At 39.1% G+C, this 26,254-nt stretch overlaps 1 protein-coding gene across 2 annotated transcripts; it reads left to right on the top strand.

Moving 5' to 3' along the window:
- Window positions 1-24,631, top strand: PIP4P2 (phosphatidylinositol-4,5-bisphosphate 4-phosphatase 2). Of its 2 annotated transcripts, none has more exons than XM_069005079.1 (7): window positions 1-190; window positions 6,076-6,221; window positions 7,618-7,724; window positions 9,438-9,561; window positions 15,358-15,410; window positions 21,273-21,363; window positions 22,490-24,631. In XM_069005079.1, the coding sequence occupies exons 1-7, from the start codon at window positions 85-87 to the stop codon at window positions 22,631-22,633; spliced, it is 771 nt and encodes a 256-aa protein (XP_068861180.1). In that variant the 5' UTR covers window positions 1-84; the 3' UTR covers window positions 22,634-24,631. The 2 variants fall into 2 exon arrangements, with proteins under 2 accessions (XP_068861180.1, XP_068861179.1); XM_069005078.1 differs by having other exon boundaries at window positions 6,073-6,221.
- The last annotated feature ends 1,623 nt before the right edge of the window (window positions 24,632-26,254 follow it).

The raw sequence follows: 26,254 nt of genomic DNA, 5'->3' as shown, positions 1-26,254 counted from the left end.
TCTGCGCTCCTTCCCCGGCGCCGCCGGCCCGGCCGCCTCCCCGCCCCGCGCCCGGCAGCGGGCAGGGCCCTCCGCGCCGCAGCCATGGCCGCCGAGGGGGTGGACGAGCGCTCCCCGCTGCTCTCCGCGCCCGGCTCCGGCAGTGTCACCCCGACCGCGCCGCCCTACCTGCCGGACAGCAGCCCCCGAGGTAAGGCGGCTGCCGGCCCCCCGGCGCCGTGCCGGGCAGGGGGACGGCGGGGCGGGGGGTGGCCCTGGCGCTGTGGCTGTGGCTGGCGGGGGACGCGGCGCCTCCGTCCGGGGGCGGCGATGCGCGGCTCCCCCCGCCTCGGCCGGGGGCGGCGGGGCCGGGCCGGGGGCCGCCGCCGGGGGAGCCCCCGCCCCGCCCGGCGCCGGTGGGGAACAACAGGTAACGCCGCTCCGTGCCGGGTGCAGGCCGTGCTCCCCGCCGCGCTCCGGCCTGAGCGGCTCAGGAGGAAAAATAAAAGAAATTAAAATAATTGTTTGCAGGGGCAGAACAAGCCCGAACCGGTCTGCTTATTATAACTCGCTCGCATGCCGCAGCTTGCATGGTAATTGTTGGACTTGGGTTTCCCCATTAATTAGGAGCAGGATTAAGTGGAAGATCCGGAGCTGAGGGCAGCTCAGCTGGGCACAGGCAGCTGCGGGAGGGGCACAGCGCAGGAGCTCAGCGGAGCCCAGCGCGCAGGTCGCCATCGCCGGTGGCCATCGCAGCGTCACTGCCCAGAGGTGCCCAGGTGTGGTCAGCGCCTGTCCTGGCAGTCGCATTGAAAAAACGAAGGGACTCAGTGCAATGTGGTAGTTGAAGTACAAAACCACCAGGATGTCCTTGCAAACACGTTTCAAGGCCATAGCTGGTTTTGGCTTTATTTTTAAAGCAAGTCCGATACTGCGGTTACAAATCTGTAGTCTTAGCATAATTATATGGTATTATCTTTCTTGCACAGACTTAGGAAAAATCATCTTGTTGATCAATACTCACTGATTTAATAAGTAGATGAAAAAAAATTACTTAGAAAATATAAATTAGGATGTTATCAAAGTACATTAGTAGGGGTTTTTTCGCTTGTTTTTTTTTTTTCAGTTAACCGTTTTAGAGGAGAAACTGAGGTGTGGAGAAAGCTGAAGGAATGAAGACTAAATAAGATTAGAGTAGCTTTGCCAGCAGTACCCTTTAAAATGTTAGATTACAGTTCTTATCTCAATAGCTCCAGTGTGTTGGTCCTTTCTTAATAATTTCTATTAACTATATAGATTCATGACATGCATGTAACTAGAATGAGTGAGCATCTGTCTGTTTTGAATAATATTTGAACTTGTGGAAAGCTAGTCCTTTTTGTCTTGATGTGAAAACGTATTTTGGTTAGGCCTGTAGTTTGTGTTGATTGTTTACTTTGATTTGAACTGGACAAAGGAATATTGGCCTAAAAAATAGCAGAGGTTGGAGGCTTTAGTTTTTATTTGGGGCTTATTTGCAATCAATTTGTATAGTATTGGCATCATCCCCTAAGTAAAAAAAAAAAAATCCATATACCCACCTTAGCTTACATTCTGGTGTTTGATGTTTTTATTCTTAGTGATCCTTATACTGTAACCATTACTTTTGCATACATTTCAATCTTGTTTCTTTCTTGTATTTTTTTAAGTCTTTATAAATTTAAAAATAATGAAAATGCATTAGATTAGTGACTCTTGTTTGAACCCAGGATAAAACTCATGACCTGGAAACAAGCTGGACTCTAAATGCTCATTTCAGTTGGTAGCTCGTTGTCCTCATGTGTCTTCAATGGGCATCTGTTACTTGTGATAACTGGCTGGGCACTTGCGATGGGATGTGGTGCTTGAGATAAATGGCTTGTTCCTGAAAGTGAGGAGGAACCAACACAGAGCTTTCTTAAATGTTGAATATCTCTTGTTTGATAGGTCCATGAGCAAACATACTAGGTAGCACTTCAGAACTACTCTGATCAGAATTTTGCAGAGCTGTGACATAGGCCCAGTAGCTCTACTTCCCTTGCTCCGTCAGCTTTCCTTAGTGACAGGATCTGTGGAAGCTAAACGTCCTTTTTAGCTAACTGGCAGTCTTTATCTCTCTCCCTAGCACAAGGCTAGACTTTGAGGGAAGGAGCATTCTTGTGGAAAAATTGGGTTTGTTTCCAAAGCAAACTTCTTCTGCAGAGCTTTCTTGATTAACATCACCTGGATAGTGTGGAGTGGCAGAGGAAGGAGGAAGCTCGCTGTGTCAAAACTACCACCTGAATGTACATTAATAGGTTTATCCCTGTAATTATCTACTGTGCCCAATATGTCACCCTGAACTTAAAGTTAGAGAGACCATGGTTTGAAGGTAGCCTTCTCTTCCCTTGAGCTGCAGCTGAGACCCAGCTGACCCTTTCCCGTGTTAACTGGTGGATGGTTGAATCCTGGTAATGGCTCAGTGTTTGTTCTTGATGATGGAAGCAAGCAAGAAAAGATGTTTTCAGTGTGGATGCAGGCCACAGTATGTAAGAAACTTTTCAGAACACAAAGGGTGGGACTATCAGTTCTGTTCCCTGTAGTAAGGTGATTAGTCAGTGCTTTTTTGTTTGTTTCTGATTTTTTTGGCTTTATCCGGGCATTCTTACTTCTTAACAACTTATCTCTGACATCAATCATTTAACTTTTTCCCTTACCCACCCCCTCTCAGGTAATGATAAAGAATTTTTTTTTGAATCAAATAAAACAAACTCATTTCTGTTTGACCCAGGAAGGCTGCAAGTGGTTTTCTGTGGTTTCCACCCTTCAACTACCAAGGGAGGAAAGTGCACAAGCACCACAAGGAATTTCTCAGGTTGCAAATGGGATATCTGCCATTGCATCGCTATCCTGTGGGGGTGAGGAGGAAGTCAGATGTACTGCATGGTAGGGCACTTTGCTAATCTTGCTGAACTAATTGCTGTTAGGTTTTTTTGGTTTGGTTTTTTTGTTGTTGTTTTGTTGGGTTTTTTCCCATTGTTGTTTTTGTGGGGGTTTTTTTGTTTGGATTTTTTGTTGTTTTTTTTTTTTTTTTTTAAGAAAAATTGATAATACAGCTGTACACTGGTGTGTCAGCAGAAGGGAATTCACTATCTCATTAAATGTCTCCTGGTGTATATGTGAAGCTTGCTTACCACCCAGTCATGTCCAGCATGACAGACCTTTATGAACTGGTTTGAGATATTATAGTTAACCTGAAATTCAAGCTGTCAAAAAAAAAAAAAATAGTCACACTAAAAAAAAAAGTATGCTAATGTGCTTTGAAACCTTTTTATTAAGGAGTAATGACCAGCTAACTCTGACACAATGTCTTTATTTTCCTTTTCACCATCCCCCACCCCTCACCCTCCCCCAATATACTCTTCTTTACATTTAATTTTGGTGGCTTTTGCTGGTTTGTTTTTTGGAGCTCTTCAAAATGCATGTTTTCTTTAAGCATGAAGGTTGCAGTGCCAAGATACCTCATGCTTTTCTGCTCCATAGCAAATGTTATTTGCTGCAGCACGGCTCTGAAAAGCAGCCATTATTCGCTTGCTATCTGATATTTGCTGAGCCAGCAGGACAGGAACAGTGAGGCTGCTTACCTGGAAGCCAAGCAGCCCCAGTATGAGGCTGGAGAAGTGGCTGGCACTGTGTGTAGGGGCTCATGCACCTCAGTTAACCAGCTTTCAAACTCCTAGGAGTTATCACTCGGAAATAGGGTATAGAAAATTATAAATGTCTAGGAGGTATGGTTGTCAATTTTTGAAGTGTTCCAGGATCATGGAAAGCTGAAATGCTGGCAGCTGTGTGTTTCTTCACTTTCTGGTACCCTTAAAGATATTGTTTGCTTTAGTACAGCTACCCTGTTCCCAGCTCACAGAATTGAGGAAGTCACACTTTATAGGGAGAGGACAAAATCAAGAACTTTTGTATAACAATTGTTGCTTTTCAGAAAAGCAACCTTAAAGCTGGGAGTGAACTGTAGAGGTGTCTTGACAGAGAGTTTGGTGTTTAGCCTTTTGAACATGCCTTTTGTTTTCTGGCTGCCTGTTCCCCTAGCCAGAAAGCGTCAGCTGCTCGCTGCAGGAGCAGTTAAGCAGCCTGCTGACTGCCAAAACCCCCTTGCAGCAGGCTTGACTTTGCCATTGTGGTTAAGACACTGCTGTCCCCATCATCCAAGTCTCTAACCTGGTTTCTGGAGTGCTCTAGTAGGCTTGAGCTTGTTTCTACCAAAATATGTGGGTTGGGATTTTGTCTTGTGTGCATTTGTTTTTTAATGTCTTGTAATGTCTCATGTCCTGCATGTGGCAGCCTTACTTAAAATAGGGTATCACAGTACTGCAAAATACTGTTACTTAATTTTTTTTTTCTGGATGCTGCATTTTTTCAGAATGTATTTCCTCAGAAGAAATAACAGTACTGCTACCTGATAATTTGCTTTGAAACTGTAACCAGTGTATCAGAGCTGACGTGTGAAGTTGGCTTGCTCAAGAAATGGAGCATCAGTTTGTGTCATGAATTCAGAACTGCATTGCTGCATATAAGTTAATTTTGTTTCTGATCTGAAATAATTCAAGTATATTGGATGTGATTCTGAGACTCTCAAGGTATCCGTCTTTTTCCTGCTGCCTCTGTGAGTTAAAATCAAGCACAGGTCTGGGTCATATGTAGACCAAGTAGCAAAGAGAGATAGAGCATGCTGGACAGCACTGCTGCTTCAAAGGTGTGTGATGACTTTTGGATCTGAAGGGCAGACAGGGTTTCTTGTATCCCTCCAGCTTATGACATTCACTTCAAGACAGAGTGAAGGAGTGGATGAGCGCTTTCTTACAGGCTTAAATTTAATACTCGGGCTTGTCAGCTTTGATAACAGCCTGTGATTTCCCTCACCACCCTCCAGCAGATACTGCTCTGCTCAATGCTGTTGGTAACGGGGAGTAGGCTGATCTCTCACTGCTTCTCTGAAGAGTTTGTTAGCTGCTTGGATCTAATTTTTAAAAAACTTATTGAAGCTCAAGGCTGCAGAGCATTTCAAACTACTAGTATTTACTAAAAGGTAAATATGAACTACTGAATATGCCTGTTCTTTATTTGCTTACCTGAAAAGCCCTGAACTTCTCGATGAAATAAAAGTCAGTGCTATTATATGCCAAAGAATTGTGGTGATAAGCTTGTGAGAGATCACTGTGTTGATTTTCATTCCATGGCTTCTTAAGCCTCAGAGGACCTTCAGTGTTTGCTCCCTGTTTTTTTGTGGGCTCAAGACTGACAAAGCTGGAGCCTGAAGTCTGCTCTTCCATGGAGGCCTGAGGCCACTAAAGCCTTCCTTGTGTTAGCCTCTCCAAAGTAACTAAAGACCTTCTTGTGCATTGGTACTTTGGCTCCTGATATCTGAAACCCTTAAAAGCAGAAACTCGGAGACTTTGGGTTTTTTTCTCAAGGCAGCATAAATTTGCTGTTGTTATACTCAAAAAGGAAGCATTTCATGCCACTTCCTATCCAACACCTGTTCTCTTAGCAGAACTTTTCTGTGCTTTTACCTGTAGTATTTGCTAAGATACAATAAACACTTGTTTGTATTTCAGTCTTTTTAGATATTTGTTTACACTGTTTATGACTCTGCCTACCTGTGTCTTGTTTTATTTTCTGGGGTCTTTTTCTTCAAAAGCCAGTCTCTGGTTGCTACTAATCTGTAGTAGGTTTGGGGGTTTTTAGTGTTTTTTCTCTGTGTATTCTCTAAAGACTGCAAAAGGTTGATGTGAAAATAAAGTTACATAGATGAGTTTTGTTGGATCCACATTTCTGGGGTGATTTACTGTGTGTTTATGTTGCTGGTTTGCTTTACCTACAGCTGTGGATGATGCTTGGCAACACAGAAGTTGTGGAGAAGGGGCAAGCAAACTTAGGTTTGTTCTGTGTTTAGTATAAACACTGAATTTTGGGGTGTGTGGGTTTTTTTTCCTTTTTTGAGGCTGTGACTTCTAGAGACAATATTTGCTGGAAGTGTTTTAGGATCCTCTGGTTTTTCAGCTGAGATTTCCTTGTCTCTTGCAGCAGAGCTTCCTCCTCCGTACACTGCCATTGCAAGTCCAGATGCCAGCGGTGTTCCTGTGATAAACTGCCGTGTGTGCCAGTCACTGATTAATTTGGATGGCAAGCTGCACCAACATGTGGTTAAGTGCACGGTCTGCAATGAAGCTACGGTAAAATGGATTTTTAGCATTTTTCTTTTTGTGGGGGTAGAATGCATGTCCTCACCTGGACAGGGTGGGTCCCTTCCTGCCATCCCTAGGGAAAAGGACAGTCAGCCCAGCTCACTGCCAGTGTGGCTGGCGTGCAAGCTCGAGGCATATTGGCACAAGGATGGTCATAAGCAGTTAGAATAAATGTTCACGCAGTTGAGCTGGCTGTGCAGGATGTCTCCTTCCAAGGAGGACCAAAAGCAAAGATGTCATTTCAGTAATTACTCTTCTGTAAAGAAGGATGAAATTGGTTTTGATGGGATGAAGAGAAATGCAGAATTGAGTTATTCTGAGAGTGGGAAAAACAAAGTAACTAACCTGCACCTCTACCTGGATGAATGCCTTTCTCCTGAAATACTATTCGGTCACTTGGTTAGCTTGTAACAGACCACAATAAAACGACTTTGAAATGTTTAAGTCCTAGGTTCTTTTCCAGTGAACACAGACCTATTTGTTTGTTTTCCTCCTAACAGAAGTCTTCCCTCTTTGGCCTCCTGCTTCTTTTTTTTTTTTTTTTTTCTCCAGCCAGTTTTAGTTTTGGAATGTGATACTGCAGTGCTCCACAGCTACTGCAAGCATTTGTATGAAAAACACTGGATTAGGTTTATTATATGGATTTATTGTATATTTATTATATGAAAAGAACTTTAAATTATGTCCAGAAAACAGGAAACCTTAAAACTGCAGGAAATTTTTTTTCCACTTAAAAGTGAGAGTAGAGAACCTGCCACTGATAGTACTTTCCTGTCCCATATATGTTTTAAGTCAAACAAAGCATTGTGCACCTTTTGATTTGCTGTATGAAAGGGACATTGAAACTTGACTCCCAGGTTGGAGAAAGATAATTTCAGTACAGTTTAGAATAAGATTGCAGTTCAGTGATGTCTACATATTCTCTTAGTGACCAAGAAACAGACTGTGATCCTTTCACTGTTAAACAAAGCCATTGTACCTGGCAAGAAAGGTTGTTTGGTGTTTTGACTGGTTTTGGGTGGTTGTGTTTTGGGGTTTTTTTTAATTTTTTTTTTTAATATATCACTATTTAAGCTCACATTTTAAAAAAAAACTGAACTGAAGCCTTGAATTGTCATTGCTAAAATACAAATGTTTTTTTCTGTGAGTTTGCAGAATTTGATTGTTGTAAGGAAATTTTCACTTCTTAAGAAACAAAACTAGAAGTTTTTTCTGTTGACTCTGAAGTTTCCTCTGTAAGAGGAAGTGTATTTCTCTGTTAGCGAGAACTTTTCACTGAAGTTGTTCTGCTTTGTCATCCTGTTATGTGGAAAAAAGTGAATTGCTATGACTTCTGATGTGTGTTCTCTGGTGGTTGTGGTTCTTTGTTTTTTCTTTTGTTTAGCCAATCAAAAACCCTCCTTCAGGGAAGAAGTATGTTAGATGTCAGTGTAACTGTCTCCTTATCTGTAAGGATACATCTCGGAAAATAGGCTGTCCAAGACCAAACTGGTAAGAATAAAATACTCTCAGTGCCTTGAGATAGTTTTCTTTAAAGCAACTGTTGTCTTTGTGTTGAGTATTTAAAACTAAAAGAAGTTCAGCCTTGGTCTCTTTACATGGACACTTACAGAGTATTACTGAACTGCTACAGACACATGTAGTACCAGTGTCCATTTTGAATATTTTTTTTTTAAGATTAAAGAGGAAAAAAGTTTCTTCTTCTAGTCTCAGATGTGTGTCCCATTTTAGCTACCTTGTAAGTCAAAAAGAATGTAAAGAACAACAGAAGAAAATCCACTTCTTGTTTCTGGGGCTTAACATTCATAATTTCTTGGAGATTTAGTTATTGTAAACACACAGGATACTCACTTTGCTAAGTTCAGAGTAGGGATTCAGAGCAAAATGGGAGACGGAGCAGTAGGTTGGCTTCAGTCCTGTTCTCCTTAGTTATGCTGAGTTTTCATTCTTCTCTCAGCTCTCAACTTTAATGTACACACTGCTTATAAAAGAAGCAATTGTGATTGCCATAGTGGTTGTTCTTACCATTGGGCTTAAGGTGTTAAAGATTCCAGAGGTAGGAGGAGTTTGATTGTAAGTGGTGCAGCTCTAAGAGAAGTGGAGAGGAAGGCTGAGCCTGCAGATGTGTGAATGGGAGCTCTACCCCACCAAGTGCCCAAATCACCAGTCTGTTGGCTGCTCTGGTTTTGAAACAGTTTGAGACTTGTGGCAATTACTCTTTTTCACTAATGCTCTGCTGGGGAGGACTTCAAAACATTCAAAACATTTTCTCAGAGTGCAAAAATGTTCATGGGATAGTTCAGTTATATGTATTACATGGCTGGTAACTAAACTAAATCAGAAACTCCTTAATTGTATTAAAATAATCTCAAAGGCATACATTTAAGCCATTTCCCTAAGATAGTCTATGTATTTGTCTTGCTAGAAACTGAACAACATTGGTGTACTTTGAAGGAGAGAGTTGGGAGCATGCCCTAAATGGAAGACTAGATTGAAGGAAAGCCATTCAGAATAAAATTTTGGTTGTAGGTGGAGAGAGATGCAATGCAAATTAAATGTTGCTTTAATTTTCCTCTTCACTTTTTTCATTCTAAGAAGTCTCATCCTCATTCTGTTTCTAGTTGGTTAATTTGGGTACTGTCATTTTGGACTGACAAATTGTATCATTAAATTGGAAACACATTGAACATAAAAGCAAATACTTAGAAACTTTTAAAGTAAATTGATTGCATTTAGTCAACCTAGGGTGGTTTTCTTTTTTAATTTACTCAATTTGAAAGGAATTTTTACTGTGCAAAATGTGGATATGCCTCTTATATTGATGTGGTTGTTAGTAGTGTGGGAAGGAGAACTAGGTTATGGAAGATCCTTACTCTTTCTACATGTTTCACATGGGTGTGTACATTTCAGTTCTTGGGCTTGCTCACCCTGGGTATTAAGTTTTCATTTGTCTGTCACATGCTTGCAAGTCTTTGATCTCTGTAGGGTTTAGGCTTGTATGGCTGATCTTAGAGGGAAAGAGAATATTTCTAAAACTGAAAACACTTTGGAGAGAGACCAAAACTGGGTGCATCAGCTGTTCAACAAGTAGATTATAGTTTAAAAGTGTACGAATATTTGGTAGCGACTGAGCTAATTGCTTAAACGCATCGTCCTTCTCTTTTGGTAGCTTAATTACATGTGTATCTAATGTTCTCAACACAGTAGACGCATCATTACTCTTGGTCCAGTAATGCTGATTCCAGAAGAGCAGCCAGCTCAACCTGCCTTGCCAGTTCAACCAGATGGAACTAGAGTGGTGTGTGGGCACTGTGGAAATACATTCCTTGTAAGTAAAGCATCAGATTCTCCTTCTTGCCTCACCGTGCTATCCCTCAAGCTGTTTGTTGTAAGCAGTTTTAAGAGTATATTGCCTCACTGTCTGGCGTCATTGAGGAACCAAAACTTCTTCTGTACTCATTGTTATGGATGTATGGCTGCATTTGGTTATCTTTATATGTGTTTTAAGAAAACCTTTAACAGTCTTTCTGTGCATGGATAGATAAAGCCCAAAGTCTGTCTTACTGTTTAGTGATGTGAGAGTGGACAGTGCTGGAAAAGGAAGCTGGGCTTCCAGGTTCTGTCGCGGCTTGTAGGGGTGGCTGTGTCCTGCAGTGGCCGAGAGAGCAGTTCTGTCATTGCTGTATGAGCCCCTGAAAGCTGTTGGTTATGGCACTTGCCATTGGCATATCTGTAGGTTGTTGGAGAACTGGGGATTTTGGTTTAAATGCGAGAGTGACAGTTTATCCCATTTTTGAAGTGGAAGGATGCACGAATACTCTTCTGCTGTTGAACTCGCTGTAGCCTTCTAAATGGGCAAGGTGCTGCCACATGTGAATTTTGATTGCAGTACACAAGTAGGCTAGCTTTGGCTTCATCATCCAGCCGTGCTTGAATCTGTCAGGTTTGTGAGTTGCAGGAAGTGGCTAGGGAAGGGGTACAGTTAAAGGTAGCAGTCACGAGAGAGGTGGCACATTCCTGAAACAAAGGATTATAAGACTCATAAAGATCAGAGAATACTCAAGTGCATGTTGTGCAAGGAAAAAGGAAGCTTAGGGGATGCCACTCCATGTTGGCTTGTACCAGCAGAAAGAGAAGGGTTTGCTTGTGATAGGCTCTATAATGAAATAGGCTTGTGCCTTCAAGTCTTCAGGTTTATGGATCAGTGAGGTGCTTTCATGGCTTAACCCCAGCCAGCAACTCAGTACCACGCAGCTGCTTGCTCACTGCAAACACCACCCGGCCCCCCTGCCCCAGTGGTGGGGAGAACTGGAAAAAAGGTACAGCTTCTGCATTGAGATAAAAACAATTTAGTGACTGAAACAAAAAGAAAAATACTGCTAATGGTGATAATAACAGTAATAATAGTAATGAAAACAGAGAGAGAGGAATAAAACCCATGAGAAACAAGTAGTGCTCAATACAGTTGCTCACTACCTGCTGGCCCAGCCGGCAATCAGCATCTCCCAGCCAACCCCCAGTTTGTGTACCAAACATAATGTTCTGTGGTATGGTATAGAATATCCCTTTGGCCAGCTCAGCTGTCTTGGCAGTGCTCTCTCTCAGCTTCTTGTGCAGCTCTTTGCTGGCAGAGCATGGGAAACTGAAAAGTCCTTGACTCAGGGTAAACACTACTTAGCAACAACTAAAAACCTTAGCTTGTTACCAACATTGTTACTGAATCCAAAACAGAGCACTGTACCAGCTATTAAGAAGAAAATCAGCACTCCCAGCTGAATCCAGGACAGGTGTGCTGTGATGTCTTAACTGTTGTAGTTGATGATGAGTGCAGGGAGCAGGAGATGGCCCTTATGCTTCTTTCTTCTTCATTTTTTCCGAAGAGAAACTATGATGATGAATTTACAAGTAGTGTGCTAACTGGAAAGCAGTTAGAGAGATGCTCAAGAAACATTCTATCTAGTAAGTTTGCTTATATATTAAAAAATACATAATTTCTTAAAACCTTTGCTGAAGAACAGTAGTCTGAAACTGATGATAGCTGAAGCGGGTTTTCTGTTTGCCTTTTTTTTGGCTGATCTTTAGGGACTTTCACAAGCATGGGAGTTTTACTTGTCTTTATCCCCTATTTATTTGTATAAGTACAGTCCAAATTAACTTTGTAGTTTAAGCTATGAACTACTTCAGGTGAACATAAGGGAGTAAAACCAAGGCTGGTTTTGCCCATAACTACTAGATTATGCCTTAAAAGGCTAAATTTTCTAGTTTAGGATTTGTGCATGTGACTTCATATCTTCTGGTTGCTTTAGGGAACTGAAACATTTAGAACTTCGTAGTCCTATCTGCCAGGATAAGACTAATTTGTCCCTTCATAAGAAACTCTCTGAACCATTAGAAATTGGAAGCTTGCTATTTTTTTATGCTGAGTTATCAAGAAACAAACTCTTTTTTCCTCATGTTACACAGCTTTCCCACCAATCTTTTGCTTCCACTTTTTCTGTAATTAGGTCTGAGATTCTGAAAATAAAATTTTTAGTTAAGAAAAATCAGGAAATTGCTTGGATTTGAGAATGAGCAGAGAAGCAACAAAAAAGCATTTTAGCCAGCCTGGAAACTCAGTTTCTGAGTAAGTATTTCTGCCTTTTGATATCTCCTTGTTGTGAAGAAAATACGTAGTGCTGGATTGCATCTCTCAGCAACTCAGTAGGCTATCCCTTTTACTTTACTCGGCAGTTAAAAAAAGAAAAAAAATAGGCAAAGCTAGAATCCCTGGGATGGAAAAGTCAAATTGTCATGTTCTATGTTCTTTTAAGAGTTTTAGCTTGTTCACCACCTTTCCAAGTTGGGTTTGTTTTGGTTTGGCTTTTTATTCCATTTGAAAACATAACTGTGGGGGCTGTGCTTTGCTTGCCTCTGCATGTGGGGGGATGTTTTTCACAAATTATGAAAAGCATGCTCCTTGCTATGGAGTGCCTTAAAGTTTCTCTGTCTTAGCTGAAAAATTGGCTTAGTACTGATGTGAAATTTTAGCCAAACTATCAGTACTTCACATCTTGTTAATCAGATTTTTTTTTTTTTTCCCTTGGTAACCTGATAGAAGTTCTTTCTGTGTTAAGGTTTCTACTGTTTCTGGCAGATTTGGACTTGACAAGTGGAAAAAGGGGTAGAATAGAAAAGGAGGGCAGGATGAGGGTTTAACTGTGTTGCTAAATATGAGTTTGATCTGGTTTGGGCTGTTTTGAGAGCTTTTGGACTTGGGCTGTGAAGTTACTGTTTCTGCCAGCAGCAGGTCATTCCCTGCTGTCCTTCCCTAAGGAGCCTCTGCCTGCAGTGGTCTGTGGTTGTCAGAGGCTGAGTTGCCTTTGGAAATGGGGGACAAGGGAGGGCTGTCCCTGTGTCCTCCCCCTCTCTGCCATCTTTTTGCTACTCCTGTTTTCAGAGGGACCTCAAGGACTAGAAGCTAGGAGCAAGCTATGAAAGCCACAGGCTGTAGGCTGAGCACTGTGCCTTGTCACTTGTGCTTTGTCAATTTTGTTTTGTTTTTTTTTTTTTTTTTAACTAATCAAATACAAAAATTACTTCTTATGAAATAATTGAATAGAAAACCCATTAAACTTTTCAGAAAACTTAGACATGTTTTAGTTTGTAGAAGTATTTTGCTTTCCCAAAAGACCAGAGGGGAGTGGAGGGGAAGCTTGTTTTGCTTCCTATGTATGTATGCCTATGTATATAGGACTGTGTATGTATTTATGTGCATATGTCTTTTTTTTTTGGTTGGTTTTTTTTTCACTGTCTTGTGTTGAATGCACTGAGGACTATTTTAGTCTCAGAAGGAAAATGTTTGACTGTTCTAGTAATTCCTTTGATGGATGTCTACTTTTGTCCACAGTTGAAACACTGAAGAGCTCTGGATTCCTCATCTGTTCACCTGTGTTTCAGTATATCTAACCAGGAATTTGGGCTGTATTATTGCTTCAATTTAAAAAATCATTGTATTCTCAGCAGAGAGCTAAATTTCATGTAACTGTAACTTCTTAACAACATGAGTCAATATTGGGTACTATAAAACACTTTGGAATATGGGTAAAAAATGCCAGCTTAAGCATGATTTAGAGTGTACATGCACATAACCTTTCCTCACTGTGCTAATATGATTCGAATTAGTGTAGTTTGAATGTCTTGTCACAATTTTGCTCTTTTTCTACACATCTGGTCTGTGTAAAAGGCATCATAACAGTTACTGCTTCTGTTATTTCCATGTAACTCTCAATGAAAACATTATTGCTGCCTCTTTTTTCCATCAGTATTTACAGCCCAAATACCTTTGAGTAGCCATTAATAATTTAGTCTAATTATTAGAAATTTTAAAACCTTGGAAAGATGGTTAATGAGTAACTAAAGAAATGCAGTTGCCTACACTGTGATATAGAAGTGAAACTGGTGTATGGAAGTGAAGTTGAATTACAAGTAGATAAAATATAGATCCTGGAATTAGACTCCCTTTTATTTCTGGAACTGCAGTTTAAAAAGCTGAAATAACTGCTCTGGAGAGGCCTCTCTCCATCCCCAGTACTGACAACTGCATCTTATCCCACTTTGACTGTGTAGAACTAAGGGAAATTGAGTAGGTTTTTGAAAGGGATGCAGAAAAATACTTAACTTGCTCCTCTGCCAGGAATGTGGAAGTAGAATTAATGCTCTTAAAATGCTTTGCTTGGGTGGGGAGTATTACAGAAGTTTTATTAAGGAATAAAATAAAACTCTGCTAAATCAGTTTGGTCAGGTTTTGTAAGCAAATAATACCAGTTACATAGCTGTTCTGTAAATGTGTAAATGGATATTTCAGAACAAGGAAAAAAAAGATGGATTTCTTTTTAGTGGAGATTTATCCCCAAGTAAATAAAACTGAGTGAGATGTTCAAGAGGTAGGAAAATGCTCTATAAATACCACGGTTTGAAACCTTGCTCACAGCAAAATTTCTTCATACTGACAAGGCATGAGAAGACACATCTTTCTTTACTCCTAAAATCATAACTTTCTTCTCAGCATTTAAATGGTGCTTGCTGTAGGTTGGTGCTGCTTTCCTTCCATGCAAGGATGGGCTCTGATTTTGATTTGTGGTTGTAGCAGTTATAACACTGTTCACTTCAGCAGGCCGGCTTTCAGATTTCTTATGGAGATAGGACAGGTCCTAATGGAGGCATTGGTGATCTGCACTGTGGCTTCTTCCCCTGCTATTAACTTGCAGTGTGACTTCTGCATAAATCCAGAAGGGAGAGGAGACAAAAACTGTAGTCCACCAAAAAAACTTCAACTAACCTCCAGTTGAGAAAGGCAACAGAAGAGAGCTGCAGTTACAAAATAAGTGCTTACAAGGAGAAGAAAAATAACCTTATTCATTTGATCAAGACAAATGTGTTTAAAATGCTTGTTTAATACTAAGGTTATCACAGAATGAAATTTAACAGAACCTGTTGTTTTTAAGTGAGTATATCACTGTGTATCCCCTGGTTGAGTTAGTTCCAGGCATTGCTTTCACTAAGGCTGTTTCCCACATAGGTTTTAGTCTGAGCATGGAAGGTGGTGGCCATGGACAATTTTACATATCACCTTCTGAACAGTTGTGTAAAGTAGCCAGTAGTGTTATTTCCTTGATATAATACGTGATATCTGCTTTCTAAAATATTCTTTAACTAATCTTTCTGTGCACCCATAACTTAGTTTTCATAAATGATGCAAGGGTTGGGAAAAGATTGGAAAATACTTCTGTCTGTAATTGTGCCAAAGAAAACACACTTATTTTGATTCAGGGTATATTCATAGTCTTTAAGTAGGATAAGAAAACCTATTAATATTATAATGTTGTCCATACTATGCCTGTGGATACAACCACATTACACCAAGAAAATTCTATAATACTAAGGCAAGTCATGGGAAATGTTCACATGGGAATACCAATCTGATGTTGCCACTGATGAAAGGGCATCCTATTTATAGAATAAAACAAGAAACAAGTCAAAGAAAGTCTGAGAAGCAAAATATTTTCATAGTGACATTTGACATTAAGTGCAACAACCATTTTCTCAGGTCAGTTTTTTCAACTTTTTTCTTTTTTTCTTTTTACAGTGGATGGAACTGAGGTTTAACACACTAGCAAAATGCCCACACTGCAAAAAAATGTAAGTTCTCTGAAGGCAAGGTTATACAAATTACTGTGAAGCAGCCAGTGTTTCTTCTGTAAAGGTCTTTGGAGTAAAATGCATTGGCTGTGCTGATTATTTTTTCATGTTTATCTGAAGTTCAAGGCTAAAGCAGATCTTGTGTGCATGTGAATTCTCCATTCTTTGTGTAAAAATCAATAACTCTGACAAATCCAACCTGCATTTATGAAAATGCTCTGATTGAATTGACAGCAGCAAATATAAGTAGCTAACTATAGACAAGAATGGGTTGCTAAAATTAACATTTTATGTCCTTGAAATTTTACCTCTTCATACAGCAGTAATCAGATGTCATCTTTAAAGGTAGAACTTGAATTGTTTTATTGTAAAAGGAGGAAAGGAAGTAATCTTGTCTTAATTTGAAAGAGGGCTTACTGATACTATAAACTCAACAACTAACTTGTGTTAAGCATCTTAATGCATTAGCTTGTTTAATGTTTATGAATTACTGTGGAATAACTGGTCTATTCATTTGTTATTACTTCAACAAGAACAAGAAAAATGAGAATACAAGAGCTATAAGAGTTTTTTTGGTTTTGGTTGTTTTTTTTTCCTCCTTTTGAGTATTTGTTTGACCTCTCTTATCTGAGCTTAGGAATTCTTAATTTGAATTGTTGCACTACTAACATACTTTACATTTTTATGGAACCTCAGCCACAGGGTGTGAAATAAGACATAAATACTACTTCAGAGACTTTCATGTCCTGCTGATTTATTTAAATATTTGTCTTCCTTTGACAGTCAAGTGTGACTTCCAGTTAAAGGCGCAAATGTGTTTTCCACTGGGAATGGAGAGCCTCAGCTGTGTTGCATGTTGTAGGAAAACTAGTAGGTCCCTTAGGAAGCAGAAGGCTTAGGATAAATGTAGTGTAGGTGTGGGCATGGCCTGGCCTTCAACACTGGTTGAAGTCTTTTTGTTGGAGTATTTGATAGAGAAGTCAGTCTAGTGCTGTGTTTAACCGCAGGGGTGTAACCAACCCGGTGTGGAGTTGTGGATATGTTCTAATTTGCTTAGGGTAAATAAACTCAGTCTTGAGGAGATGCTGCTTTGCAGGGGTGTTTGTACTGGCACATTAAGTCGGTTCAGTCCTTGGGGAGGGGTTGGAGTTTTGCTGTTTGGTTTAAAACTAATTGCAACTGTGTTTTACATTTTATGTCAGCCTTGTTAGCTGACCTTGGCTTTTCTCTTGACTCTCCTTAGGTCAGTATTATTTGTTTTTTAACCTTAAACACCAAAACAAACAGTAAAAACCAAACAAAAGAAATCAACCCCAACAATAGAAGCAGCAAAATAAACCATGCTCCAAGCAACAGTCAAAAGTCACAGCATGTGATCTTTTGGTCTGTCTTCTGTTGATTAATGTTGCTTCTGATTTAAATTCCAGCTGAATTTAAAGGTTTTCATGGTATTTTCTTCCATAGAGTGCAAAGCATGCTATCTGTATGTAGGAAAGTGGGAGCCTCTCTGCAGTGCAATTTGTGATAATTACAGCTTGCATGGCAGCTGTATTGCAGAAGGCAAAACAAATTTTAACAAGTAGGCAAGTCTGTCCTTGGGCTGAGGATGCAAACTGTGGAATATTGTAATTTAGCTTTGAATGAGTTGCTTGGTGCTTTCCCACACTTGATATGTGATGGCTGGGAGTTCTGCACTCCAGCAGCATAGACATTTCTAATACATGGATTTAGGGCACAGCATAGGTGAGACAGAACTTTGAGTCATGATGATGGAATAAATAACTGTGGTGACCTGCTTTCTATCAGGAGTTTGTCAGAGGTCATCATAGCCAAGTAGTTAGAAGGGAATGTAGGGTTTCATCTTATTAATGCAAAACTTCTTTCATGAGTAGCTGAGTAGCCAAATGTAGAACTGTTCATTCCTTCTGTTGGTTCAGTTGATGATTGTCACTGAAAAAAGGATAGTGTAGATTAAGGCAAAGGGCACCTTGAATCACTGCTACAGCAAGCTTTTCAAGGAGACATCGGCTGAGACTTGTAGATTCTCAAGTATTTTTCATAATTTTGTTTCAAATGTTTTTAAAAGTGCAGTGAATCTCTGCAAATTGTTTACGACCTTCCATTTGGTTGATGGGTACTAGATCTTTATATTAAAAATGTCTTCTGAAACTGCAGGAGAGATCAGAAGTTATTACATGAAAAGGTTAATAATGAAATGATGTTCAGGGAGAAATAAAGTCATCATGCCTCATAGTACTTAAACCTCTCGTACCTGAATGTAGGGGGAAATAGGATCTTGTTTGTTTTTAATCCCATCTATGTGCTACCATTGTGATACAACTTTGTTTTGTGACGCGCTTGTTTTGTCTTGCAAAATAACTTGGGAAATGTAGGAAATTAATTGTGATGTAGAGAATAAAATTCTTATTTGGTAAATGACCAAATCTCTTTGGAAGTGGACTATAAACCTGTCATGTCCATATAGGTAAATTGTTTGCAGAAGCCTTACTGATGCTTAGTGGCTCTGCCTGACACAGGCCCTTCCTTGCATGTTATCCACTGCGTTGGGAAACCAAATGTAGCTAATGAGGAAATTGTCATGATACAGTTTTATTTTGTAGTGACACCTGGGAATGGGGGAGAAACTGTTTCTTTTTGCTGATTTAGTGTTCTTCTGTATTTTGAAATACCAGATGTTTATCAGCTTGTTTTCCAAGAGTGAGAGATTTAGGGAAGGCTTCCAGTATTTTTCTCATTTAATGATGGAGAAGAAGCAGGAAGTGGTTTTTTGTTTGCTGTTCTCTTTCTCAAGATGTATATTAAGTCATCTAGAAAATTCAGGATCATGAATTCAGTTACTAGAAAGAGAATTAATGGTACAAGTTATTATTTCAGAATGTCAAATACATATTTTTTTCTTTTAGAACCTATCTATTTTACTTTTTAAGGTCTTCTAAAACTATGAACCCGAATGAATTTATAACATCTTTGCCCCATAAAGGACTTTCAGGAAAGAGAGAGATGTTGGAACCCCATCAGTACTGTGGAGGCTAATTTCAACAGTGCTATTCAGCTTCAAATTATTAGCATTTTAGTTTTCCTCTTAAAAGCATGTCTGAAATCCTGGTCATAATTCCTATTATTTGGAGCACAAGAGACCCAGCATTCCTTCCTGTGCTGCTACTTTTACAGCCTTTGTCCCGTGTGGCGATTTTCCCCTCTTCTAATTACTACCCGATGCTATAGTGGATTTGGCATTTTTTATATCTGCTGCTGCTGCTGCCCAAAGGTCTGGCAGGTGCCTTTGCTTCCTCAGCAGCAGCTTTGGAAGAAGGAACTGCTGCTTTCTAGATAGCTCTGTAGAGAGTTCCCTCATATTCCCACAATGGAACTAATTGGTTGCTTCTGTGATGTGAAAAAGTTCTTTTGATCCCATTTTTAATATTGCCAGATGTGCTTGTCAAAGTTGTCACAGTTGGTAGGTTTTTGGGGTAGAGTTTCAGCTTTCTTTATTCTAAGTTAGTTTGGGGTTTTTATTTGTAATTTGGGGTGGGTAGAGGGAAGCTTCACTATCTAGAGTTGGCCGGTGGCTAGTATCACTGTTGGGAGGTGATGGAAAAATGAACTATGATTTATTGGAACTCCTAGGTCTGTTATGTGACTGTATAAACTTTAATATCTTTATTTAATCATTGCTTTCTGTGGAAAGAGAAAGGCAGCTAAATTGAGACATTCTTTACATTTCCATTTTGTGGTATTTGAGTGGATGGTTTCTCCCCCAGCCTTTTTTACTGGATAGGAGGAGACACAGCTTGAGGAAAATACACATAGCACCTGCAATGTTATGATTACAAAAGCAAAACTGCAAGTCAGATCTGAAACTGAAAGTCTCTTTTCCAGAATGAGCTTTGTCTCTGCATGCAATACACAGCACAGTAAATATCATGTATGTTTTAGGTGTATTGAACATGACACTTTTACCAGATTATCTTATGGTATCCAGCTCTGTAATAGAATTAACTTTGAGTACGTAGCCGTGAAATCCTGCAGAGGAGGGAACCTAAGGTCACTCTGGCAAGCTCAGTCTCTTCCCTTTTCCCCTTTTATAAAACTACTGTTCGGTTTTATTATTTTTAACTCATTGTAACTTGGAGTTGAACAACATATCCCTTTTGTGGAATGGCTGTAGAATAGCTTTTGAGGGAGTGTGTGCAGGTGTGAGAGGGTAAGATACCATTATTTGCCCAAGTGGGAATTCTCTTACCCTAATCATACCCCAAGCACCCTCCAGTGTCCCATTTCACTGTGTATTGTGAGGGTTTGCTAAGGAAGTCATTTCCCCATGGAAGCTAATGAGCAGTACTGTTTTGGGGACTTTTCCAGCTCCTCTGAAAATGGCTTGTGAGTAGTCACTTTATTCAACTCTTGCCTTGAAAGATGAAGCTCCGTGTGTTAGCTTGAGGACTGTGGTGGTGTTTGTTTGTTGGTTTGGTTTTTTTTTCTCGGAACATTTTAGAAATTCCTTGTAAAGAAGTAATGTTGAAGTAAAGCTGCTTAAAGCAATCTATTTGAAGGCTTTCTAAGACAAATGCTTAAAAAATTTTAGTCACATGCTAAGCATATGAGGCCTTGCTATGTGGTTAATTAACTGGAGCCAGAAATTTGGTCAGTCATATGACACATGTACTACTTCAATAATTTAGCCATACTTTCTTCTATTATGCATTTATCTTGAATATGTTGAACTATCTTGAGATGAAAACAACTTTCTCTTGCATCCTTAAACACAGAGTGAAAGCATTACACTATTTCCAAAGGTGTGTTGATTTCCCAGAAAGGGATGAAGTACTTAACTAATGATAGCATGCTTCAAAGCACCTCTAAGATAGGTAATACATGTTTTATAAAAGCACTTCTGCTTCTCTAGTCCTTTTAACCGTGTTTCAGTGGACTTAAATCATGTTCCTATTTCCTTCATTAGTAAGCTGTATGTGATTGCAAATGTGTGACTGAAGATGTATTTGCTAAACAATGCTGAGCTTCTGGAATAATTTTCCTAGCCTGTAGTAAATAATGTAATGTTTTATTTGCATTTTATATTCTGTTTGAGTGAAGCATTGTAATAGCTTGGTGCAGCAGGTAGAGACAGAGCTGTCTGTCCTGGAGTTCATAGTCTAGATGATGAGTGACAGAACTTCCAGGGGATTTATTTTCCTTGGTTGTCAGAAGTGATTTGTGCAGCTCATGTAAATTGTGGTAGAACTCTGAAAAAAATTGGAAAGTAAGAAGAACTTGTCATGTTCTTCAAGTTGCTAATACTGACTTAACGGCCTGAAGAATTTCAGTATTTGGAGATGTTGAACATGGAAAAAAAATACATGTCTGTGACTAAAATGATTTGTATTTATCTTCAGAGCAGTTTAGCCACTGAACAGTACTGAATATCCAGGAAATGGACACTGAAGGTTGTTATTAATGACATGTAGGGGTGGTAGAAGTTATTTTCAGTTTCTTGGATGCGGTGAAGTATTGAAGCCATATGGTGATGTACTAAAAGCCAGAAGCTTGTTTTGCAACCAACATGGAAGCTGGAAAGCAAACTTGAGCTTTGCCATCCAAAGGCTGTCCAAGACAATTACTGGGGTGCACTGTGGGTACAGAAGGTAGGCACTCAAACTGTGGGTGTGGCACCATTCTCTTTCTTGTAAGCACCTAGATTTTTAGGTACTAGATAATCACTGATAGTTCCCCTTTAAAATAGTTACTGTTGATGGTAGGGGTGGTTTTTGTGGTGGTCGTTATTTGTTTGGTTTGGGATTTTTTGTTTGTTTTTAATTTACAATACCATTTATTTTCTAACAGTTCTTCTGTTGGAAGTGCGCTGCCACGGAGGCGCTGCTGTGCATATATCACAATTGGAATGATATGCATCTTCATTGGTGTTGGATTAACTGTGAGTGATGTCCCATGATAAACTTGCAGCTGTGTGCAGGGGTGTCCATGTTAAAAGGAGCTCTCTTAGTTGACCAGCTCTTCTTTCCCCAGCATTTGCGTAAAACTTCCTAAATTGATGTGGTTTTTGTCATCTCTATTAAAACTGTGGACTTAATCATCTGAGTTATCCAGAAAAATGTAATTTTTTTTGTAAAAAAAAAAGGTATTCTGACACTTCGAGAATCTCTTCTTTCTGATGTTAAATTTGACTCTTCATCTCTAAAAACTGCAGTTTTATGAAAAATGGTTCACTTCACTGTAGAAATACTGGAACATCTTGCTCTTGCTAGAGCTCTCAAAACTTCCAGGTTTCCAGAAATATATGTTGCTGTATAGTCAGAAATATAAGTTCCACTGCAGTGAATGGGATTCCAAGTGCTAAAATATGTGTGTCTTTGTAATTTGTACAAGCTGTAAGGAGTAAAACCAGTTAATAAGCTATTTACAAATTAAAAGGCTCACCTTGTAGTTACTCTGTTATGTGGAAAGCTATCTGGCTTACCAGTATCTCATATGGGTTACTAGAGCCAACTTTCTACCTGGGAATCCCAGAAAAGTTCATGCAAGGAAATACCCCCAGTGAATTCATAGGTGTAATTCTCATTATGCCTCTAACTTGCATTTTAACTTGAATAATTTATGTATGAGCTTAAATGAGTTATGAAGGATTTTCCGGGTTCGCTAATAGAAAAAAAACAGCCGGAAATAAAAACAGTGAGAGACAGATTTCTTTTCCTTTTTTTAATGACCTTACTGAATTTGAAAATTATGTGAAAACATTTCTCCATGAGGTTTGTCCAGAGGCTTGTGTAGCCTCCGTCCTTGGAGTTACTTGGGGTCTAACTGGGTTAAAATCCACCCTAGAGTTGACCCTGCTTTGACTGGGGAGTTGGCACTAGAAGGTCTCCTGATCTCCCTTTCAAGCTCAGTTATCCTGTGGTTATGTAAAATTCAGCCAATAAAATACCCAATTTACCCTTATCAGAGTTGAAAAGGTGCTGAAACGCTTCTCCTTAATATAAACTTGCTCTTCCCTGAAAAACAGATAGTGCTGTATGTTTGACACTACTGTTTTCTCTTTTTAGGTCGGTACACAAGATTTCGCCAGGCGATTTCACGCAACATATGTTTCTTGGGCTGTTGCTTATCTCTTAGGTTTAATCTGCCTCATTCGAGCCTGCTACTGGGGAGCCATTAAAGTCAGCTATCCAGAGCACAGTTTTGCATAGAGAAATTGTTAGGTTATAGATGAACATCTAGTAGTTCTGGATATTACATCTTGGACACTTTTAAACCTTTCCTGTAAGGATTCCATTCTGTTCAAAGTAGTTTAAAGACTGGGGGTCTCTAAGAACAAATGTTCATTGCACTACATAATATGCAAATAGTTTGTTTTGCTGCTAGATTCCCTAGCTCTGAATACTAAAGCTGTGTTTACATGTTCATAACTCTGTCTTTATAGGCGTTGAATTTTATTTCAACAGACAGTATTAAGTTTTACATTTCCTTTGTTATGTTAAAATCTGTCTGCCATTTTTCTAGATGATCGTAAGAATTCAAAAGCAAGAGTGTTTATAAGTGTTTCTACAGTAGCTTCACATTTGTACTTAACATTTTAACTAAAACTATATTCAAGTGGCTTGCTTTAAAACCTAAGCAATAAGCATTTTGCTTGAACTGCTTTACTGCATCTTTTGCCTAAGATCATAGTGACCTTATTCAGGAAATGAAAGTCGTGCGTGTTTAAAAGACTGACACTGTTGCTAGAGAGACATTTGTAAACACTGTATGCTTGGAGATTTTCAGGTAGAGAGATGCTATTTTGATAGTCTAGTTAAATTTCCATTTATCCAGGATTGGATTTCAGTTAGGATAAATGCTTTCTCCTCAAGGATCCTGGGACTGAGGTTTTGGTTTCTTCTGGTTTTTTGTTGTTTCAGTTTTTTTTTTTTTAAACTGGCAAATCCTAAAAGCCATGCTCGGATTATGGAACTTAACTCTGGTTATTCGTACAAGTTCCTTTACAGGGTCTAAGGGAAGCATTTCATATGACTTGGTTTGTAATACTTCAGTGTCATGTAGATGACAATAAGATGGTGATGGGTTGCCTCTTACTTTCCTCTGATTGCATCAGATTTTCCCTGCTTGGGAGAGTTATGACACTGGTCACTGCAAAGGGAGACACTGTAAATTCTCATTAACTGCTGTAATAAGGAAATGAGTAAACTATTACTTGGACCATTCCATCAAAGTACATCTTGTCAATTTAGCACTGACTTGCCAAGAGAATACGGAAACAGAAAGTTTTTTCTAATGATGTATTCACAAAGGATTGAGGGACCAGTTCTTGCACTGCCCATCTTTATAATTTTAAACAAGTTTTTGCTAAATTCAGAAGGAATGTCCTGAGTGATTTAGACGACTGTAGTAATTTAGATATTGGGGTCAGATGGGTAAATTAATATGGATGTTTCAGGGATACATGTAATTTAAATTATCTATGTTCCTGCTAAGTCAAAATGATATTCGGATAAGGATTTTGGAGCACAATAAATGTAAATGATCAAACTGTAAATGATCTGTCTTTGTATGATGCTAAATGTATAAAAGCAGTAGCTCAGGATTACAATGTACCTTTTACAAATAAACTAATAAAGAAATAAAGATTATTATTCAAACTTAAATATATTTTGTTATTTATATGTAAAAAAAAAAAGCATAAGTGGATGAATTTCCTAGTGTGATACAGCAACCACAAAGGTATTGTACACCAAAGGTGAGCTCTGCATTTCTACCAAATGGCAGCCTCAGGAATATAAGAGGGCAATAATAAGTTGCTATTAGCTTGATGTTTTAGGAAGAATGAGCAAGTAAATAAGGGATGAAATCACTGTTGGGATTATATATTCTTTAGTCAATGGGTTATTGATGGATTAATATACTCCCTTCTTTTCCTAGTGCTTTTTGCATTCCTTCACTGTTGGAATTTGCTGTACTCACTTTTCATTTGAACCTATGAATACTCTTTCCTGCTACTTTGTGTTTCAAAATATTGCCTGCGCTCCACATTGTGAAATGAAGTAGGCTGGGGCTGTACAGAAAATCATCCACTGCTTTTGTAACTTCAGTGAGGGTATCAGTGGGAGGGGGCTGGGTATAATGTTATTTTAATGAATCAAAGGAATTAGTACTTTTCTCCCCTGCATTAAACTGTACTTTATTTCCTGTCTTGTGTTTCTCCTTTTTCATCTCAATCGTGTCCAGCAGAAAGGATGATACATGGACAAAGTAACTTATTTTTTCTGGAAGGGGGTACTAGCACGTTTGCTACTATTTCCTTTTGCAAAGTAAAACACGGTAGTTATTTCTTTAAATGTTATTACATTTCAACCATTGCTGGGTACATAGAATTGTAATCTTTTCACCAGCTAAGAAACGGAATGGTAGAATCTGATGGGTCTTTACAAGGGACTCAAATGGATGGGGCCATTTATGAAGCAGGCTTGTTTGCAGACAGTCAACATACTCTCTTCTGAACTCCATATCAATCCAATAAACTTCTCTGAACTTTAAATTTAAAAAAAATTCCTGTCCTGTGCATATGGACCACTAGAACAACTTTCAGGTTTTATAATCACCCGTTGTTTTTGCTGACTTTCATGGTCTTTTCCTTAAGGTATTATTTTTGTGTTCGGTATGGGAAGGAGTTATTCAAATTCACGATTAAGGACCTTTGCAGTTTGAGGTTTTAGTTCCCCCCTTCCCTGCTCTTCTTCCACTCTGTTCCACCAAAGAGCTTTTATACAAACTGTGTGTCCTTGACTAGGAAACACTTCAGACCTTAAACTGTGTTTAATTTTCTAAGTATAAACCTACTGATGAATAAGTCTTTTACTGATTTTATTTGTTGATATGTTGTCTTATGGGGCCAAGAGGGTAGTGTTTCTGAAAATTACGTTATCAGAAGATCTTAGTCACAAGCAGCATGTTGAAAGAAGCTAGATCTTTCAAATCAGCCTGATAAGAAATTCAGCATGAAGTGCTTGGAGAAGATGATGGAGCAGCTGTAGAGTCATTAGTGGTTATTGCTGAGAAATGGATGTTGTCTTTCAGTGTACGCTTTTATAAACAGAGGGAATGCTGGAGCAGCAGTTTCATATGAAGTGCTAGAAAATCTTTGTAACTAACTTTAAGGACTTGAATAATAAATAGGTGAGTAGCAGCAAGACTATTTGCCATGTTAGATCTGTCCCACTGCCTTTTCCAACAGCAAAAATTCCATACTGAATGAAGTATGCACTCCAAAAATATCTTTGAAATGACCTTCTAAGCAAGCTTGAGAAACGCATCAGTAAAATTATTCAAATATACTGATTATCAAACTGGGAAGATATGGCAAGCCAGGCATACCAGCTTTTTGGAAATATTTAATGTTTGTCAAGTTAGTATGCTGTTTATCTATTATAATTCCAGCTGTTAAAAACTGAAAGCAAGTTGAGTGACAGCATTAATTTGATTCGTCCTGTTTTCCTACTTAATTTCCTTATGTGTCATTTGGATTAACAGTACCAGGGACTGAGCTTTACCTTTCAAAAAAATCTGTTGTGGAAAAATAGATCAGTGTTGGAGAAATGAGTATCACTAAATTACTTGGAATAGAAAATTCTATCTGTAAGATTTAGTATAATGTGTAGTATTTGAAAGCTGGACTCTCATTATATTAAATCCCCCTTCATACTAAAAATTAGTTGCTTTACAGGGGTGTTACAAACCATGTTTGTCTCAGTAGCCAGATTAAATTGTCCCCCTTCCTCAGCCTTCCAACTGTGCCTATCCCTATGCCAGGACTC

The sequence above is a fragment of the Aphelocoma coerulescens genome, chromosome 2 (assembly GCF_041296385.1).
Source record: "Aphelocoma coerulescens isolate FSJ_1873_10779 chromosome 2, UR_Acoe_1.0, whole genome shotgun sequence".
In the NCBI taxonomy this organism is placed as follows: Eukaryota; Metazoa; Chordata; class Aves; order Passeriformes; family Corvidae; genus Aphelocoma; species Aphelocoma coerulescens.
The sequence above is the reverse complement of the archived record's forward strand: the minus strand, read 5'-3'. Positions and strand labels throughout refer to the sequence as shown.

Excerpts from the sequence above, each read along its gene's own strand:
- PIP4P2 (XM_069005078.1), top strand. The coding sequence starts at position 85 with ATGGCCGCCGAGGGGGTGGACGAGCGCTCCCCGCTGCTCTCCGCGCCC. Across the intron at positions 9,562-15,357 it reads ACTGTGGAAATACATTCCTT|TGGATGGAACTGAGGTTTAA; the intron begins GTAAGTAAAGCA and ends TTCTTTTTACAG. Across the intron at positions 15,411-21,272 it reads TGCCCACACTGCAAAAAAAT|TTCTTCTGTTGGAAGTGCGC; the intron begins GTAAGTTCTCTG and ends ATTTTCTAACAG.